The 20,239-nt window shown below is 50.8% G+C and overlaps 3 protein-coding genes across 5 annotated transcripts; 1 reads left to right on the forward strand and 2 right to left on the reverse strand.

Annotated features, from left to right (window-relative positions):
• Positions 1 to 1,564: 1,564 nt before the first annotated feature.
• On the forward strand, positions 1,565 to 5,376 carry LOC112888857 (ATPase 6, plasma membrane-type-like). Its single transcript, XM_025955220.1, has 2 exons — positions 1,565 to 4,011; positions 5,340 to 5,376. Exons 1-2 carry the CDS (start codon positions 1,565 to 1,567, stop codon positions 5,374 to 5,376), a joined length of 2,484 nt encoding a protein of 827 aa, XP_025811005.1.
• On the reverse strand, positions 4,959 to 7,699 carry LOC112888858. 2 transcript variants are annotated; one of them, XR_003227949.1, is made up of 8 exons: positions 7,208 to 7,699; positions 6,998 to 7,106; positions 6,729 to 6,855; positions 6,589 to 6,640; positions 6,348 to 6,494; positions 6,024 to 6,262; positions 5,306 to 5,947; positions 4,959 to 5,211 (listed from the first exon to the last, which is right to left on the reverse strand). XR_003227949.1 is itself a non-coding variant. In XM_025955221.1 (7 exons), the coding sequence occupies exons 1-7, from the start codon at positions 7,391 to 7,393 to the stop codon at positions 5,485 to 5,487; spliced, it is 1,323 nt and encodes a 440-aa protein (XP_025811006.1). In that variant the 5' UTR covers positions 7,394 to 7,699; the 3' UTR covers positions 4,959 to 5,484. The 2 variants fall into 2 exon arrangements, 1 of the variants encoding a protein (XP_025811006.1); XM_025955221.1 differs by having other exon boundaries at positions 4,959 to 5,947.
• Positions 7,700 to 7,837: 138 nt separating this feature from the next.
• On the reverse strand, positions 7,838 to 11,450 carry LOC112888859. Of its 2 annotated transcripts, XM_025955222.1 has the most exons (5): positions 10,495 to 11,450; positions 9,335 to 9,678; positions 8,441 to 8,616; positions 8,238 to 8,304; positions 7,838 to 8,162 (listed from the first exon to the last, which is right to left on the reverse strand). In XM_025955222.1, the coding sequence occupies exons 1-5, from the start codon at positions 11,132 to 11,134 to the stop codon at positions 8,124 to 8,126; spliced, it is 1,266 nt and encodes a 421-aa protein (XP_025811007.1). In that variant the 5' UTR covers positions 11,135 to 11,450; the 3' UTR covers positions 7,838 to 8,123. The 2 variants fall into 2 exon arrangements, 1 of the variants encoding a protein (XP_025811007.1); XR_003227950.1 differs by lacking the exon at positions 8,441 to 8,616.
• Between the last annotated feature and the right edge of the window lie 8,789 nt (positions 11,451 to 20,239).

Below are 20,239 nucleotides of genomic sequence, written 5' to 3' on the forward strand. Positions count from 1 at the left end.
ATCTGAAGTCCTGAACTGCATCTGGCCAACCGCATGAATAACAATCAGGTCCCGGTGCTTATTGGCAGCGGGGCTGCAGTTGACTTGTGTTGAGTTCTGAATTTCAAATGTGCTTCACTGTTTTTTCTTTACCTATTTTTCTGTAATGGGGACTATTCTTGCGAGGGTAGAACTGTAGAAGTTGTCGTGTTAAACCTTCCTCTGTTCCATAGCACTTTACCCAGAAAAGGTTGTGAAGTGCCATCTATTTAGAGAGGTAAAGATTAAAGATGTAAAGATCGGAGCCTGGATGCCAGAGCTTCGTCGATGGACTTTGGGGATCGGATGAGCGAGCAGCGAAGCAGTTGTTGGTCTAACATCTCTCAGATCTCACATTGCCCAGCGAGGCTAATGAGCTATTGAGGTGGCCTGTTTATTTCCAGGCTTAAGTGCTGGGGGCTGGCGATTGGAACCTCTCTCTCCCTCCTGCGGACTGCGGTGACCTCCTTCCCTCTCCCTCGTCTCCTGTAAGTCTTCAGCTTACGCACCTTCGTTGGGGTGCTATAGCCCGCCATCAAGAGCCCATCTGCTGCTCTCCACCTATGGATATAGGGCTCGCTCCTAGAGACCCCCAAGGTTTGGGGATGAGGATTTTAAGGGCTCCCTGTCCTAGGGCCGAAGTGGTGGTCTACTGGAGTTCCTTTTTTTACACGTGTCTCTAAATTCGGAGCAGGATTTTAGGGTCCGTTGTAGTTGCTCTTGAAAATGCTACGAGGTAGGTAAAATTTTTGTAGCAATTTAAAAAGTACTACTTCGTGTTGTTTTGGACAACCACATATTCTCTAGCTACCAATTTCTGGTGTATTTATAGGGAAAACTTGTAATTTTTTTTGTAATTTTACTCTATTTACAGAAAACCGATTCGAATAAAACTTTAACTGCGTATATTGTTCATTTACGAACCGTGGTTTGTAGCACATAATCTGAACTGCACGCAATTCAGCAGCTTCGAGCGTGTGAATAGCTATTTCTCCGTTAGCTCGATCTTCTATATATGTCTACTTGTAGAATCGCATGCAGTTCATACGCTTGAAGTCGAGTTCCATGCAGGGCCAGCGCACGGAACCAGAGGCGCCCCACGAAGGCCGGACAGCCAAGAGCTCGGCGTCGCGGGGGCAACCGCCCGCGCTCGCCGCGCCTTATAAGACGGCCGCGCCCGCGCCACGGCCATCGCCGTCTTCGTCCATCCACGCGGAGAGAGCGGCAGAGGCAGGCAGCCGGTGCGTGCCCCTCCCTCCCTCCGTGCGCCCCGAAGACCTCCGCGCCCGGCGCGGCGAGCTCGCGACCGGCCGGACGGCGTGCCGCTCCGCTGGCTAGAGGCTAGCTCCGCCGCACGCCCACCCCTTCAATAAAAGAAAGGAGGAAAAAGAAGCAGCCATGGCGTCCATCTCCCCGGAGGACGTCCGCAATGGCAACGTCGATCTGGTACGCACACGCCGCGGCGGCGGCGGCGCGGCGCTCTACCGGCGCCGCCACGCACGCAGCACTCGCGTCTCATGGCTTTTGGGAATTTTTGCAGTCGAAGATGCCGGTGGAGGAGGTGTTCAAGACGCTCAAGTGCGACCGCAAGGGGCTCTCCAGCGCGGAGGGGGAGGGCCGGCTCAAGGCGTTCGGCCCCAACAAGCTGGAGGAGAAGAAGGAGAGCAAGCTGCTCAAGTTCCTCAGCTTCATGTGGAACCCGCTGTCCTGGGTCATGGAGATGGCGGCCATCATGGCCATCGTGCTCGCCAACGGCGGCGGCAAGCCCCCCGACTGGCAGGACTTCGTCGGGATCGTCTCGCTGCTCATCATCAACTCCACCATCAGCTACATCGAGGAGGCCAACGCCGGGGACGCCGCGGCGGCGCTCATGGCGGGGCTGGCGCCCAAGACCAAGCTGCTGAGGGACGGCAGGTGGGAGGAGCAGGACGCGTCGATCCTGGTGCCCGGCGACATCATCAGCATCAAGCTCGGAGACATCATCCCCGCCGACGCGAGGCTGCTCGAGGGCGACCCGCTCAAGATCGACCAGTCCGCGCTCACCGGCGAGTCGCTGCCGGTGAACAAGCACCCCGGGCAGGAGGTGTTCTCCGGGTCCACGGTGAAGCAGGGCGAGATCGAGGCCGTCGTCATCGCCACCGGCGTGCACACCTTCTTCGGCAAGGCGGCGCACCTCGTCGACAGCACCAACAACGTCGGACACTTCCAGCAGGTGCTCACGGCCATCGGCAACTTCTGCATCATCTCCATCGCCGCCGGCATGCTGGTCGAGGTCGTCGTCATGTACCCGATCCAGCACCGCGCGTACCGCGACGGCATCGACAACCTCCTCGTGCTGCTCATCGGCGGGATCCCCATCGCCATGCCCACCGTGCTCTCCGTCACCATGGCCATCGGCTCCCACCGCCTGTCGCAGCAGGGGGCCATCACCAAGCGCATGACCGCCATCGAGGAGATGGCCGGCATGGACATCCTCTGCAGCGACAAGACCGGCACCCTCACCCTCAACAAGCTCACCGTCGACAAGTCCCTCATCGAGGTGTACTCCAAGGGCGTCGACAAGGAAATGGTGCTCCTCTACGCCGCGAGGGCCTCTCGCGTCGAGAACCAGGACGCCATCGACACCTGCATCGTCAACATGCTCGCCGACCCCAAGGAGGCCCGCGCTGGCATCCAGGAGGTCCACTTCCTCCCCTTCAACCCGGTGGAGAAGCGCACGGCCATCACCTACATCGACGGCAACGGCGACTGGCATAGGGTCAGCAAGGGTGCTCCCGAGCAGATCATCGAGCTCTGCAACATGGGCGCCGAGGCCGAGAAGAAGGTCCACGCCTTGATCGACGGGTACGCCGACCGCGGCCTCCGGTCGCTCGGCGTGTCGTACCAGCAGGTGCCGGAGAAGAACAAGGATAGCGCCGGCGAGCCGTGGCAGTTCATCGGCCTCCTGCCGCTGTTCGACCCGCCGAGGCACGACAGCGCTGAGACCATCCGCCGCGCGCTGCACCTGGGCGTGAACGTGAAGATGATCACCGGCGACCAGCTCGCCATCGGCAAGGAGACTGGGCGCCGGCTCGGTATGGGCACCAACATGTACCCCTCCACGACCCTCCTGGGTGACAAGAACAGCACGGTGAACGGCATGCCCATCGACGAGCTCATCGAGAAGGCCGACGGGTTCGCCGGCGTGTTCCCGGAGCACAAGTACGAGATCGTGAAGCGGCTCCAGGACCGGAAGCACATCTGCGGCATGACCGGCGACGGCGTGAACGACGCGCCGGCGCTGAAGAAGGCGGACATCGGCATCGCCGTGGACGACGCGACGGACGCAGCCCGGAGCGCGTCGGACATCGTGCTGACGGAGCCCGGGCTGAGCGTGATCGTGAGCGCCGTGCTGACGAGCCGCTCCATCTTCCAGCGCATGAAGAACTACACCATCTACGCCGTGTCCATCACCATCCGCATCGTGCTGGGCTTCCTCCTCATCGCGCTCATCTGGAAGTTCGACTTCGCGCCGTTCATGGTGCTCATCATCGCCATCCTCAACGACGGCACCATCATGACCATCTCCAAGGACCGCGTGAAGCCGTCGCCTAAACCGGACTCGTGGAAGCTCGACGAGATCTTCGCCACCGGCATCGTGCTCGGTACCTACATGGCCCTCGTCACCGCCTTCTTCTTCTACCTCGCGCACGACACCGACTTCTTCACGGACGTGTTCGGCGTGACGTCCATCAAGGAGAACGACAGGGAGCTCATGTCGGCGCTCTACCTCCAGGTGAGCATCATCAGCCAGGCACTCATCTTCGTGACGCGGTCCCGGAGCTGGTCCTTCGTGGAGCGGCCGGGCTACCTTCTGCTCTTCGCCTTCTTCGCCGCCCAGCTGGTGGCGACGTCCATCGCCGTGTACGCCGACTGGGAGTTCTGCCGCATCCAGGGGATCGGCTGGGCGTGGGGCGGAGCCATCTGGGTGTTCAGCCTCGTCACCTACATCCCGCTCGACGTGCTCAAGTTCATGATCCGCTCTGTGCTCAGAGACAAGGGCTGCAGCAACGACCGGAACAAGGCAAGAACTCCAAACCCTCCTCCATTGCTGCCATGCGTTGTCACCTTGATTGATCTCGAGATGCCATGCCATGCATCGACCTTGATCGGCTGCCTGCTTGCTGCTGCTGTCGTCTCCAGTGAAACATTTCCGGGTGCTTGTCTCGCGCGGAGGGCGTGCACGAACTAGGAGGACTAGGGCAAGGGCGGCGAGCGCGAGGCACGGACGGTGGGCGGAAGACCAGAGGACACTCCATCCACGGCCTGAACCAGCCTGCAACCTCCTCCGATCCAACCTTCTCGGCAGCAAGGACGAGCACTCCGAGCTCGCCGAGCAAGGCCACCAAGCGTGCCGAGGTCGCAAGGTACGCAGCTCCCATCTCCTCGCTGGCCGGCGGCAAGCTAACCACCTCTCCAGCCTCTGATCTCGCCGCCGGTCTTCTTGATGCCTGCAGCGGCAGCGGCGGCGGCGGCGGCAGCGGCCGGAGAGGGCGTCCTGTGTTATTCGTTTCCTTAGGTGTACTTATGTTTGGGTGGGTTTCGAGCGGCAAGAGGTTGGTTTGTGAAACTGGTGTATCCGATTTTGGGTCTGATCAAAGTAAATATGTACCTACGGAGTATTGTTGTGTCCTTAATTCTGTACAGCTATACACTATACAACGGTACGGGAATGGTGAGGGTGTAACGTCCATATACGATATAACTAATTGTACTGGAGTATCTATCATCTTTTCAGATTTTTTTTTTTGGTTCACAGACTTTTACATATGAGTAATGGAAGTATACTATTAGTCCAGGCATGGCTAATCTCAAAATTTTCAAAACATTTCCTACAATTCCAAATCCTTGAGACCATTAGAACTCCACCACAGCAAACATGGTAAATGGGACAGAACTGGTTAGTGAATGCCAGAATACTTTATTGATATGAAATACTCTATTCAGGCAAAATTCATAACCTTTGAGAGGTTTGCAGAAGAGACGATCCCACTAACAAACTGTATGGAACACAGGAGAAAATTAGGGAAAGGAACGCAAAGCAATTCGAGAGTAATCTGAAAAACTCTAGGCAAATGTGTCAACGGACCTTTTGAACGCCTAACCAATGCTTTCCAGGGACAAAATGGCTTGCAGCTCAACCAAGCTTCAGCACTGACATTTTAGTTCACCATCGAAAACATAAGAACTGGCCCAATTCTTAGAACAGTTAGCTCAGACATCTGAAGCAGAACCTGAGCTTACTTACTGTGTCTGTAGCATGACCGTGGGCCGATTGGAAGGTTTCAATATGCAGTCATAGTCACTGCATTAGGATAGTACCGATGTCCTTGGGCTTCTACAAGTTTCAAGGATATTCTTCAGACGAATATCCCCGATAAAGCAGAGCATGCTTCAAGTTTGAACTGCATAAAGACATAAAGTTATTCATTGCGAAGGCTTCATCACCTTCCAGGAAGTGAACTCAGATGGTATTATGTTTTCGTCACAGGAAATAGCAGCTTTAGCAGTCAGCTTCCCAACCAAACCATGATACAGAAGGCCTCTTGCACCAAGCCCACCAACTAGCCAAAAATTACAGTTGCTCTTCTTGCCTATCATTCCATCTAAACAACCCAAAAGTGGTAATGATCCATTTGCTGTTAGTGGAGGCATGGCTCGTATCCCAGCCCTCGCGTGCACAAAGTCCCATTTACTTATTCCTGGATAAACGCCAGAAGCTTTTGGGAGCAGTTCATTCTTTGCAGTAAGAGCTTCTTCATCAGATACAGTTGAAGAGTAGTTCTCAGACTTCCATTGCCAAGTTGACCCAATTGAAACTGTGCGGGGACCTTGGAATGCCATCCATGCATCAGATAATATTGAAGGGCTTTGGTTGCCATATTCTTCTCTGCAGGAAGTAAGTGCATCAGTCAGATTTTTCATACTTATCCTGTAATGACTTTCAGTACACAGAACCTACTTACACTGTATCTGATGGCAACTGGAATTCAGCGATAACTCCTCTACAGGTTCTAAGAGGCAACTTATTTGCAAGTTCAGGAAGTGAGCAAGCTTTGGCCCCAAGGCAGATGATCACCGAATCATAATCACCTGCCAATTGGTGTAGATTATCAACATGTTGCTTGTAAAGCTTGAAGTCTTTCTGCTCACTTGGTAATGAGGATGCTTCATTTGTCAGATTTTGGCATGCTGAGAACAGTGCCTGTACAAACACATAGACCAGCTTATCAAGTACAGAGGATGGCGAAACAAGTGAAACCAAGACAAAGCAAGAAGAAATCAAGCACCTGTAAATATTTCTTAGGGTTGATGTTCAGTGCCAGTGGCATATAGACTGCAAAGTCAAATGGAACACACAACCCAGGGATCAGGCGCTGCGCGGCATCAGAATCAAGCACTTGAAGGCTGCAACTCTCGAGGCAACTCTGAGCATTCTATTTTGAATAGGTCGAAGCAATTAAAATGGTGCACCAAAAACACAAAAGCAGCACCTGAGAGCGCATCTGCGTAATCTTAGTTCAGCAGTACCTCCAGCAATATGTCAGCGGCCTTCTCAGTCGTAGGTGGTCGCACAATCCCCCTGCTCAGTCCCAGGCTCGTTTTAAACATAGAGCAGAAGGAGACAAGTAAGGACTATAGATTAGTAGCTACTGAGATGAAAAGATTACCTTCTCCAGATAAGGCTCTCGTCTTGACTAGTCGTATCTGATCTGGCTGTTCCATTTGCTTGCTCCGCGATTCGGAGGAGACCCATGCTCTCTTTCCAGAACTCAGCACCCCTCCAGAGAAGTTTCACTGCAGTTAACGAAGAATTCATACACGTGACGAATCTGAATTAAGCTGGATACTGGGTGCCAAATCATTCGCCGAGTTGCATAAGCAGGGTACGAAACCAATGATTTTAAACCGCTATGTTTGAGATGATGGAGAGGCAGACCTTTAGGTGAGTAGGGATGGAGAAGCCCTCCCGAGACGCCCGACGCGCCTCCCCCGACCCCGTTATCGTCGTAGATGTCCACCGACACGCGGGAATCCCTCGGGCTATGCTGAAATCGACACCGGCATCGCTTCAACCGATTCTGCTTGTAACAGCACAAAGGGGGAGAGAACAGAAAGGGGGAAGCGGAGGCGTGGAGGGGAGGGTGACCTTGAGGAGGTGCCACGCGACGGAGAGACCCGCGAAACCCGCGCCGAGGACGGCGTACCGCAAGGGGCGGCGGCCGGGCTCTCCTGCCGGCGCTGGCGAGGAAGCGGCTGCGACGGTTCGCCTGGAGCAGAGGGTGAGGCTGGGAAGCAGACGGGAAGGAGCCGAAGAACAAGGCGGGGGCGGCATGGCGTCAGGGTCTATGAGCACTGGGCTTGAAACTTGAAGAGGAAGCTGCTGGCGGCGGCTCCTGCTGCTGCGGAGAGAACTGTGCCGGAGCGGGTGAGGGTGGTACGCCGCCTCGCCGGGGCGAGGATTTTTCCTGGGGAGCGGCGGCAAGGATTTCGTGGGCCGAGCGCACTTTTAGCCCGTAGGATGTTTTAGTCCGTATTGGACTTTCCAGATATTAATTGGGCTTGGCCCATAGAGATGGGCGAGTTTCGGTCCTCGAACAGTACTGGGACTTTGTCAACCGCGGCGTATATGTCGCCCACGCGCGTGCGCCCTCTCCTGCTAAGCCCACAGGCCGGCTCATTTTGGGTCCTCCCTTACTGGCAGCAAAACAGCAGCACAGGCCGGCCCACCACCACGCTTCTTTTCCATCAGGGGAGCATAAAGCATGTATGCAAAAGATTACACGTACAGTGTACTTCGACGGTACAGAAGCATTCGTACACACAAGCAGCATGCTATACACACAAGTTCAATACAACCCTTCAGTGAAGCAGATATTCGGTGAGCATTTGCTACAGGTTAGGTGGGGATCAGCACAGCGGCAGAAATCTGGCGCTACATTAGTGCCGTCACAAAATGGTTAAAGGCTTTCTACTTTACCACAGCAAACCGCCAGAACGTGTGAGGTTACTTCAGCCGGAATAAACAAAGGCTCCATTACCTTGTCCAGATAAAAGGTTATCCACTACCTCATCATGTTCCTCCACTTATCCTTCAAGTCCACCTACAATATGCAATCAGTTAAACAGTTCATGGTAGATTAGCAACCGAGCAACTTCAGTGTAGCGTATGTACTTACTGGAGTTCTGCCGATAAAAACATCAGGGTTGTTACTCAGAATGTCCTTCCAATTACCGCTACCATACCTGCACATGAAATAGTTGGAATGCGGCAATGAGCATCATACAATAAAGTGGCGGAAACTGCCTAAACATGATTTAAACAACAGTGTATATAACAATAAAGCTAAATATCTTCAAACAGCAAGACAAAATCACATACAGTTCAACACCCTTTCTTAGTGTTTCTTCTTCTAACAAGCACCACTTCCTTGCCCTTCTACGCTTATTTTTGTTTTCTGCCGGTGGCAAAGGAGAAACTGGTATTCTCCTAGGGCTAGGCAAGTGCGGTCTACGTAACGCTGGTTCTGAACCCTCAGGATCAGGCGACTCCTCCCACTGCAAACAAGCGGATTCTTTTTAGCGACATGACCAGTATCTAATGTTTTTATAGTTACATGCTACATTGCTATAAAGTATCCTACAGGCTAACAAAAAAAGGGTTCTGAACTTCTGCGAGCCAGACCTTTAAGTTGCATGCAATTTAAACCAGACTGCAGTAAACTTAAGTTATGATATGAACACAGTCCGACCTAGGCGCTTGCGGACTCTAGTAATGATTGTCAATGACTCATTATTCATAATTCCAATAGCTACCTCATGAATGCAGATTGTATCACCTAGCAGAACAAATTTGACCAATAATTAGACTTTGCAAATTCATTTCATCACTTCTTGTCATGGTCAGAGCATCTTATACAAGAAAGCATATACTGTCCAGATATTTCATAATATCAAAATATGATCAGATTTTGCAGAAAGCACAACAGAAGTAGGCAGTACACTGTAGTAGAAACTTAGTAGCATAAAGAACAATATATATTGAAAATTCAATCAAAGGTAAGTATGCACTGATGTTTAATGCAAAATATTGAGATGACATGACAAAGGTGCTGACATCATGTAGGTTCTTCAAATTACAATAATAACAAGGCAAGCTAGAATAATCCCAAATTTAATTTAATGATCATACTATCATAGCAAGCGCGATATTGACAGTTTTCAAAAAATGGCATGTCACACAGAGGGAGGAGATGGCTGGGGATGGGGGGCTTACCTGAAAGGTCTGTGCCGTTGGGTTCCAATCCATAAGGCTGGGAGGTGTGCCTTTATTTGTACCATTGTTCTTTTCATGAAGCGCGCTTGGGCCTGCAGTGCCACAAGCTGCTGGCTGGCCAGTTTCAGCATTTAAATTAACTGCCCTATCCACCCTTGTAGCCAACACCTCATCTGCAGCTGCCTTTGCAGCTGGAAGTGGATCCTCAACTACACTGTGAAGCTCTGCACAGCTTGTTTTAAGAGCATCCACCACCCTGGAAAATTCTGGTGTCGAAATCAGATTTACACGAGAGGTAGATTCTTCAAGTTTGCCCAAAATTTCACGTGCTTTTTCTTCCCCAGCTGCAAGTTCCATTATATACATAATCAATTTTATAGACTAGATGGTCATGGCCTTATGCATAAAATAGTCTCATGTATATGAGAATGATGTATTTGAAGACCTTGAGCTGGCCCAAAAGAAAGGAAACCCAAACTTTTATACCGAGTGTGCCATAAAATCACAATCAACTAGAAACATAGACAGAGCAAAACCATTGGAAGTAGCAAATTCAATAGTAACATGATTAAAATAATGTAGCTCAATCTTGCATAAACAATAACTAGCAGAAGAGCACAACTAGTAAATTGCAAATCCAGTCAAGGGACCAGAATACCAGATTCGCCTCTGGGTATTTAGAAAGACAAAAGTTAAGCCAGATAGATTTCCAGACCATGATAAATAAACTGCTACTTTCTTACTCATAGTTCCTATTTTCAATTACTCAAAAGAGATATACACATGCTTGGACCTACTTTCCTGAACTATAGCAGACCACAGATAAAACAAGCTTTACTTGGAACATAAATGGTAGGTCAATCAGAGGCCCAGGATGGAACGATTTGACTCATGGAGCTACAATGTGACATCTGACACCAGTAAAATAGAGCCATAAGATGGAATTGTCGCCTAATGTGCTTCACGACATTACAAAGAGCAGATGCTTATATTTTAACTTTCCGTTGCATCCACATTACTTCTAATCGACAAAATAATGATATCTTTCCGAGCTCCCTTTGGCACAGAGAACAATCTACATGAATTAAAAAACCAGTATAACACATCAAACCTTATGCTTGGTTTGAATTAGCTGCATTGCCAGAAAAAAAGAGCCTCACCTAGCACACGGAACTTGGCGCGGGTGGCCTCCTTCGCGTCACGCCATGTCTGGATGGACCCATCCCCGACGATCCGCTCCGCCGCCACCTCCAGCAGCGACGGTCCGATCGCGGCCCACTCGGCGGCGAGGAGCTCCCTGACCCGCTCCTCCGCTGCGGCTCGGTCGCCCCACAGGCTCCTGAGCACGACCTGCGAGAACGAGTTCCCGACGGCGGCCTCGAATTGGTCCACCGCGGCGACGGCGTCGTCGGAGGCGAGCGCGGGGGACCCTCCCTCGCTGACCGCGCGGCGCGCGCGGCCGTCGGGGCGCACGAAGAGCGCCGCGGCGGCGGCATCGAAGTCGGGCGCGGACGCCGCGAGGAAGCCCGCGACGGCGATGTGGGCGGATGCGATGGGGGGCGGTGACGGGGATGGGGAGGCGGGGAGCGAGGCGAGGAGGTGGAGCGAGTCGAGCGCGGAGGCGGAGACCGGGTCGGCGGCGAGGCGGCGGAGGAGGACGGCGCGGCGGAGGCGCGGGGTCGGGTCGGAGGGGAAGGGGAGCGCGGCGAGGAGCGCGTGGACGGCGGCGGCGGGGACCTTGGGGTCGCCCAGGGCGTGGTCCAGGATCAGGGTCGCGTCCGCCGGCGTCAGCCGCGGCATCTTCTCGGCGGCTCAGGGGGCGCGTCGCGCGGATTCGAGATGGCGAGGCGGGGAGCGCGAGCGGAGTGGAAATTGGCGGGGGGGGGGGGGGGTGGTTTGTTTACCGGGCCGACGCGCCGGCGCGGCAGTTTTGCGAGGTTACGGGGGCTCCGGGAAGGAGAAGCGGTGGACGGGGACGTGGGGAGGTGAAGCGCTTGGCTGGAGGGCAAGGCGGCGAGGGCGGAGGAACGGGAAACGGCGAGAGCTCGGCCATCCGCCGGCGGTGCGCGCGACTCTGCGGCGCCACGCCAAGTCCGGGGCGGGCTCCGGAGTCCGGACTCGTCTAGGCCGGGTGCTTTTCTGTCATGGGCACGAATTTGGCCCGCGCAAGCCCTCTTTAATGCTAGCGAGATGGGCTGGCCAAAGTGGGCCGAATCCGATCTAGGCCTGAATTTTTTTTAAAAAGGGGTTTAAAAAAAATTAAATTCGAAAAAGGGGTGCCGATTTGAAAATTTTCTAAAAAGGGGTACCTCCCGCCCGACCAACGGGCGGGAGGCGTGGGGCCGGAAACCTCCCGCCCATCCAACGGGCGGGAGGTGACAAATCTTTTTTTAGCCCCTCCCGAGGGTCTCTTCGTGAATAAGAAACTTTTCTTATTCGCGAAGACATCCCTGACGCGGGGTATCCCGCCCGCCCAACGGGCGGGATGCTTAGGCCCCGCACCTCCCGCTTGTTGGGCGGGTGGGAGGTTCCGCGTAGCTGCTGCTGCGCTCATAATCCCTGTCACGGCTGCTGCTGCGGTCTCCTCTGTCTAGGTAGCTAGCTCCGATCTCCTCTGTCTAGGTAGCTAGCTCCGTAGAGCATGCATGGCTCTGCCGCACATTCACCTGTACTGCCTGACCGTCACTGTTCTGTAAAAGCGTGTCTTTTTTCCTCTGTGTGGATTTGACAGCTTCACCTTTTGTCATACTGAGCTCCGTCTACCTTCCACTTTTTTCTTTTCTTCCTGTGCATATAAAAGAAATAGAAACAAGATCCTGTCACACTTTCATATAAAAACAGCCAAGTAATAGAACTGATCGAATTAAACCTGACTTTAAAAAAAACTAACCTCCCGCCCGCCCGTTGGGCGGGATGCCTTGCAGCCAAAAAGATCGTTACCTGCTGCACAAGAGTAATAAAGCATACCAGCAGTCTAGTCCAGGACAGCGACCGCTCTCCCAACAGGAAACGGCGTGCGTCAGAGGTGCCGTGCGCAGCTGCGGCGCGACGCGAACGACCTCCCGCCCGTTGGGTGGGCGGGATGTCTTTACCACCACGGGAGGGACCTCTTCGCGAATAAGAAAAGTTTTTTATTTGCGAAGAGGCCCTCGGGAGGGGCCTGGAGAAAGATTTGGAGCCTCCCGCCCGTTGGATGGGCGGGAGGTCTCCGGCCCCACGCCTCCCGCATTTTTCGAAATTTTTCAAATCGGCACCCTTTTTCGAATTTAATGTTTTTTTTGACCCCTTTTAAAAAAAGCTCTCTAGGCCTCATCGTCTCACACAGCTGAGCGAGGAAGAAGAAAGGGTCCTTCCCTTCCGCAGTTCGTCAGCGCCAATCGTGACTCCGGCTCGTGACATGAAGAAGAAGTCCCAAACAGGGATATTTCGATCCGACGCTTGCGAGGCACCCTGGGGTGGACGGTAATTGATTTACCGTCCGGGGCGGACGTTATTTCGTTTACCGACCACATCGCCGTCTCCCCGGAGCGCCGCCGCGTTCCGGCCGTGCGCTGCATTCTCCTCTCCTGCTAACATGTCTGCGAGCCTCCGGGAGCTCAGTAGGTGCGCCTCGGCTCGCGGCTTCGGCGTGGCGAGCCCCTCCTCGACCAGAGGGCCTCCGATGGAGTTCGCGGTCGACGAGAACGCTGGCAGTGACAGGCAAAGGTTACAATGCCCTGATGCTGCTGCCTAACCGGACTGTCAGTATCCGCTTTCATTCCGGCGGCGGCGGCGGCGCCCTCCTTGATCTTACCGAGCTCAAGCTGTTTCTTAATTCATCCTCCTTGCTTTGCAATCATCGGTTCAGATCTCTAAACGGACAACGGCGAGCCGCGCGGTGGTTCTGCCGGCAATGGGTTCAGCCCCCCTTCTTGTTCCTAAGGCGGCCGTCCTCCTCCGGCCGAGATGGCCGGTGGCTGTGACGACTCAAAGTATAGATTGGAGTTCTGCAGGTCTCCCTGAAATTCTAGCCACATCTGAATTTACTGTTGGGGGGACTTTCTTGACATGGATCTCTGGTGTGCATTGCCCTGTATACGGTTCATAATCTGATTGACCGTGCATTCACCAGAAATGCCGGTTGCCAAGTTGCCATCACAAATTCGATGCGATCAATTCAACAAGCGGCCACAGCCAGGTCGCAAGTGTTGCGAGCAGCGGGTTGCAATGGCTGAACACTTCAGTTTCATTCTGCACCAGTCCAGTTTCATTTGTTATCTTGCAGCCGTAAGAAAAAAAAGGACACCACCTAATTTACAGGAACCTTGCTTTGTCCTGTAAACTTTCACGGCATTACTCAGCAAAAACACACACTGATGACCAGCCCACCCCTAAGGCGACGAGAGATTCAGTGTGGTCCTAGATCAGGAGTTCTACGACTCTATGCAAAGCAGACAGCTCTCGATCACGTCGTTGTAGACAACACGAATTTATTTGTCTTGTTCCTCCTGACCGACACGGCATTACGTGATTACGTCGCGTTGGACACGTCGGAGTTCCACCCAAAAAGCAGAAAACGCGGTACTATTACTTTTGTCTTTTGCGGGGATGCATCACATCAAAGGGTACAAACGTGGAGGGTTCCATTTGGAACAACTAAAGCTCTTGCAGAATAATAATCTCTAAACCCTAAATCCTAACCCTAAATGGCTATAACCCCAAACACTAAACCCTTAACCCTAAAACCCTAAACCCTAAATCCTGAATCCTAAACCCTAAACCTCTAAACCCTAAACCAAGGTGCGCCTGCAAGCGCCATTGCCAGGCATCGCCTGCACTTGCTGCGATGAGCCGGTTGCTGGAGCTCCACTGCACTCGCGTCTCCTGTGTGTTGACGCCGATTTAGGGCCAACACACGAATGCACTCGAACGTGCGGCGAGCAGCGGCGCACCTTATAGCGCCGCAGCACTAACCGGTTAGACCGATATGGTGGACCGGTCAGACCGGTCGTGTCGGGGCAGCCCGACGAGGATCCGACGAACGCCCGCCCCGGAGGGACCCCATCGGGGCAGGCGCACCTTGGGTTGCCCTAGGCTTCGTAGGCCAGCTAGGCATCCTCAAACACCATAGAGACGAAGGAAGAATAGCATGTCGAGGTTGGAAAAGCTCGGGTTTGGATAAAAGGTAAAGACAATAAAAAGATAGATCGATTTTATGTTTGATCGATTGGATACTCTTAATCAGCCATGGCCCTTTATATTTATAGGGTAGGGAGGACTTGCCCCGCAAAAAATCATATAAACCGGTCAGACCGGTAATGAAAACTTTGTCAAATTGTCAATTGGACTGCACCATTGCGTATATCTCGTCGAGACGATCGAAATGGACATATGGAACATCCAATTTGGAGTCCGGATGAGGAAGTTATGCCTCCCGGAAGATCTGCACCCCGGTCTGACCGGTTAGACCGGTCCAGGTCGGCGGTCAGACCGGTTCGAAGACTGGTCAGACCGGTCCGGAACACCCAATCCGAGTTAGGAGTTATATTTTGACATGGGATTTATTAGAGTTTCGACTCCTAATGGGTACAGACCTCTGCACCCTATATATATATGAAGTGCCACGGCCGATTGAGGGTAATCTCAATCGATTCGCACATTTACCTTTACCTTTTATCCTCCAAACCCTATCTTTTTCCACCCCATCTGCTGTTCTTCGCTCATCTCTACGGCGTTCGATGGCATTCTGAGTGGCCTGCCGACCTCAGAGCAACCCAAGATCCACGAGCTTCGACGGGGTCCCTCCCGAACTTAAGGTTTTAGGTCTTTCGCTGTCTTCCTGGAGCACCGGTCTGACCGGTCCGCATAACCGGTCTGACCAGTCTACGCAGAGAGGCTGCTGGTGTTGCTCGTTTTGATGATCTTGCTGCACGTTCTAGCGCGTTCGAGTGTGTGACCAGATTTTGCTTCAACAGCTGGATCCAACGGTAAACGGGCTAATGGGCTTGGACTCGGAGGGGGGGAGGGGGATTTTCCAGCTGGACTGCTATAGAGTCAACACGTGCCGGGAAAAAAATTATAGTGTGCTATTGCTTGAATGTTCCAGATCTCGCTAATTCGCGAGATGAATCTATTAAGTCTAATTAATTCCGAGCTTTTTACTTGTTGTTTTATATAGGTTTGCCGGTGCATTGCTACAGAAATGAGGTAGCGCTATTCCTAGAGACGAAGCACCCATGTGAATCCGAACATCACTTGTGTTTGTTGCCAGAGGATTTTAGAATAAAAAATGTTGCTAATGTAGTATGGTAAATTTGAGATGAAAATGTATGCATCTCCAACCTATGATAAGATTGTTTCTCATGGGTGTTTTTTTGTTTCGTTATTTACTATGTCAAACTGGCGTGATGACTCTTGGAAAGTCCTCTCCTAGAATTGTAAAAATTTCATGGGCCTCTTTGAATTTTCTTCTTTGATTGTTGGTGTGGCTAAATAAATCATTTCTTGGGCACTGCTATATGGAGATACTATTAAAGGTGTCATTTGGGAGGAAGAAACTGTTCGGATTCTATTGTGAGACGGGAGAATTGCTGCCAAACAGCCGGATAGCAGAAGAGGCGGCGAGATGACGGGGGTGGCGGGACGGCTCGGAGCGGAATTGGACGGAGGGCGCAGGGACGGCTCGAGGGAAGGTACAGGATCAAACAGAAGGCGATGTATCCGAGTGAGGACCACGGAGCCAAGGGCAAACGACGAAGAAAAGTGCTAGTTTCAGACCCTATTTAGTTCCAAAAAAGTTTGTACAGTATCCATCACATCAAACTTTTGGACACATGCATGGAGTATTAAATGCGGTTGAAAAATAACTAATTACACAGTCTAACTGATTCATACGAGATGAATCTAATTATGCTAATTAATCCTTAATTGGATATCAATTGTCAAATAACAACGAAATGTGCTACAATATCAAAACCCAAACTTTTTCACCATCTAAACACAGCCTCACCCTTTTTGTATGGCAACATATCAAGCGTTGCTGGCTTTTTTTCCTGAAAACCCCCTAGCCCCTCTCATCCCCGTGCGTCTGGAATTTATCACGGTTCCTAGACTGCCGCCGCCAGTCCATCGCGAGTCCCGCCGCTCATGGCCCTCTGCTTCCCCGGTGAGGGCGCCGCTGCCCGAGCTGCTCCCCGTCGCCCCGCCGCCCATGGCCCTCCGCTTCCTCGGTGAGGGCGCCGCCTCCCGAGGTGCTCCAACTTCAAATATTCTGATATCCATTGCCAAATTTAGTAGTAGCTTTTGCTCTATTTGTCCTGCTATTGGATTCCTTCGTTGCACTTCAAATAGTCCAGTACCTCACTATGAATAGCACTTGTGAGCACTTAAATTCCTGAATCATGTCTCATTTCCCATTGTTCTTTTCAGCTCTCGTGTCATCGACCTGATCCGCCACATGCACAGCACCAACTAGATGAGCGAGCTGAGGCTTGGTGATACAGGGGACTTGGTGTTTCTCCCCATAAGAGTGTAGAGAGCCCTCTACTGAGAATAAAGTTTTTATGGAATTATGCCCGAAACTATATTGGGTGTATCCTAGTGGTTGGTTGAGCTGTAATGGCTCATATTTTTGTCTGAAACTACTGAACAACTTTCGATCTTTATTTCAGTGAGGTATGTCATGCCTGCTTGCTGAGAAATGGAATGCTAAAATATAGAAATATTGGATGCAGGGACAATGCTCAATTCAATGAAATGATTGACAGACCACCGAGTGTGAACCAGTGCTTGCTCCATTTGTTGGTCCAAAGCCAGTAAGTGCCATTCTGAAGAAGAAGAAGACGAAGAAGAAGAGGAGGAAGAGGAAGAGGAGGAAGAGGAAGAGGAGGAGGAAGAGGACGAGGAAGAGGAGGATGAGGATGAGGAAGAGGAGGAGGAGGAGGAGGAGGAGGAGGAGGAGGAGGAAGAAGAAGAAGAAGAAGAAGAAGAAGAAGAAGAAGAAGAAGATGATTTGTAGTATTTGTTGGTTGGAAGAGAATCCAATTGTTGTACATCATAGCGTATTACTACCTGACACAGATAGCTAACAAACAGATACATCATACTCTACTTGTATTTGTTGGTTGGAAGAGAATCCAATTTGTGACATCTCAGGAATTTGAGAGCCAGGCACACTAGGTTTTAGTGTAGAGGTGTGTTCTCGTTGTGATGTGTTAGTATTTAAAGGCAAATTTTTAGGGTGCTTATTGTAATTATAGAAAATTAATTAGGGTTCTTTTGCAAATTTGTGTGAAAGGTAGATAATTTTGAAATATAGGAAGGGCTGATTTGTAAAAGTAATTTTTACTTTTAAGCCACTGTAAAAAGTGAAACTACCTTAGGTTTCCCTTTGGAGAATAAAATTTACATAGGATTTATTTAAAATTTGGCTAGTTTGCTAAGTTTTTAAATAAGTTCAAAACCATAACTCTTTTGGAGTTGAACCCTAAAGCATAGTTGTAGATCTTTTTATGCTCTACACTTGTTGTTTTGGGAGTATGTTCATTTGAGTTTTGGTTTAGTGGGAAAATTTGGATTACAGTGAAGTCCTTGGAATTTTGCAAAATTGCAAGGAGGTCCCCTTCATCTTCCTCCTGCCTGCTCTGCTCTGCCGCTCTGCGCACCGCCCTGCCGTGCCTGCGCCGGTGAGCTCCTGGCCGCTGGCTGCCTCGCGCCGCTTCCACGCTCACCACCTCGCCCGCCAGCTCGCCCTCCGCCACTTGCCAGGCCCAGGTGGCCTCTCCCTGAGGCAACACGCCGCGCCGCCGAGTCCACGGCCGCCAGCAGCTGCTGGCCGTGCGCGCGCGTGATCTCTTTGGCTATAAAGCCCGCCCAGCATCTTGCTCGAACTCTTTTCCCCACTCGCCCATGCTGCATTGCCTTTCTTCCTCCTCCACGCGACGCCGCCGCCCCGAGCTCCTCCGCCGCCTCGGTTCACCGTCGCCAGCCATCTCCAGAGCTCCCCCTCCATAATTCCTTGCTCGATCAGCACCACCAACCTCCACTGAAGCTCTCCGACCAATTTGATTTCATTTTCTCGCACCCGAGCCGCTTGACCACTGCCACGTCGGTGACCTTCACGCCGCCGCCATCCTGCCACCGTCGTCCCGACGTCCTGCTCCACCCCAACCTCCACCAAGGCCACCATCTGCACTACATCATCCCGTAGAAGCTTTCTAGCCACTTTCCCGACCAGCTCTGGCACTCCAGCCGCCAGAACGCCGCCGTCTTCCTCGGAGCGCCACCGTACCTCCTCGGACCTCCGTCGACCCGCTGCTACAGTGCATTTCTTCCTCAACCCCGACCACCCCCTGACCGCCGTGAGCTCCTGAAGCTATCCCACCCCTTTCCCCTCGCCGCCGGTGAGCCCCCTCGCCGGATTTCGGCCGCCACCGATTGGTACCCCTGGAAATCCCGGACAAGGACCTAATTGCAAACTTTTGAATCTTTCTAGGGAGGTCCCTGTAAAATTTCAGTCCCCCTCCCCAATTTCAAATCAGCTAACTTTGAAAATTCATAGGAAATTGTAGAAAAATCCAAAAATGGTCAAACTAGTTTTGTTGTGATGTAGAAGTTTAGCTTTACAACTTTTGTTACTAAAGTTTAGTTTGAAACTAAATAGTTTTGATGTTATTTTAAAGTTTAGAAAAAGGGAACCTTGTGCATAACTTTTGCATGTTAGCTTTAATTCTTGTGACTCTTGGTGTACAGCTAGTTTATGTTGTGAATAGCTTTATGTGCAAATTTCATCCTCAGTACTGTTTTCTAGTTTGAATAAATTTAAATTAAGTCAAATTAAGCTAGAATCAAATTAAATTTTATCCAACATGTTTCTAAGGTTCTCATGCTTAGATCGTTTTACATTATGATCTACAGGTTTTAAGTGAGTGATAATAATTTTTAGAATAATTTATATTCATGTCTAGCTTAAGGTTTAAATTTAAATTTTTAAATTTGAATTTAATTCAAATACTTTAGTTTGTTTTATAAAAAATTTATGAAAATTTTATGATAAACTCATCTGTTAGAAATGAACAAGCTTACCAAAATTCAAAGTCAGATGCTTTATAGATTTCAAATTAAAAATAAAATATGATAAGTTAAGTTTGAAATTGGTCATTTTGGTACTATCTATCTATAAGGTTTAAAATTAAAAAAAATTTACAATAGATTTGTGTCAACCTTAAGTGTATGTAATTAATTTCCTTAGCCTTTTTATCTTTATGCTTGAAGTTAAGGAAATTAATTGTGTTCTTAATGATAACTACTTAGCTTAATGCTAGGATTTCAAATTGCTAGCTTTGCGATGATTGTTTGTTATTTGTTGGATTGCAACTTTATTGTGAAGTAAATTCATAACTTAACTACCTCTTGACATCAATCATTGCATATCATATAGACTCGTCGACGCTCGAAGATGGAACTTATGAGCTGATCTCAGAACCCGAGCAAAGGATTTGTGAAGGCCCCGTGAACGTCGCCGAAGAACTTACTGAAGCCCCGAACCAAGGTTCGGAAGTTGTTGACTTACCTGACTCTAGTCTCACCCAAGAAGGCAAGCCCCGTGCATAACCCAGTTTTCCAAATTACGCACCTTTATTATTCTTTATTTTATGCATTAAGTTCTAGGAGTTGTAATGAAACTCTAGATGCATGAAACTTAGGAACCTATGTAATGCTATTCCGAGTCATTATCGAATAGATGCTTTGCTAATAGGACCGGCAGAAGTCGAGTGATTCCCTATCACTCGCGCGATATAGGAGTTGATTGTTTACTATTTCCAGCAATCACTATAAGGATTGTGTTCGATATGCCAAAAAGATACCCCGTCTGTGTTGGATAAATTTGCTAAGGTCGCAGTGTGTGGTAGTGGTAGTCAAGTGTTT

This window comes from Panicum hallii, chromosome 4 (assembly GCF_002211085.1).
Source record: "Panicum hallii strain FIL2 chromosome 4, PHallii_v3.1, whole genome shotgun sequence".
NCBI classification, from domain to species: Eukaryota; Viridiplantae; Streptophyta; class Magnoliopsida; order Poales; family Poaceae; genus Panicum; species Panicum hallii.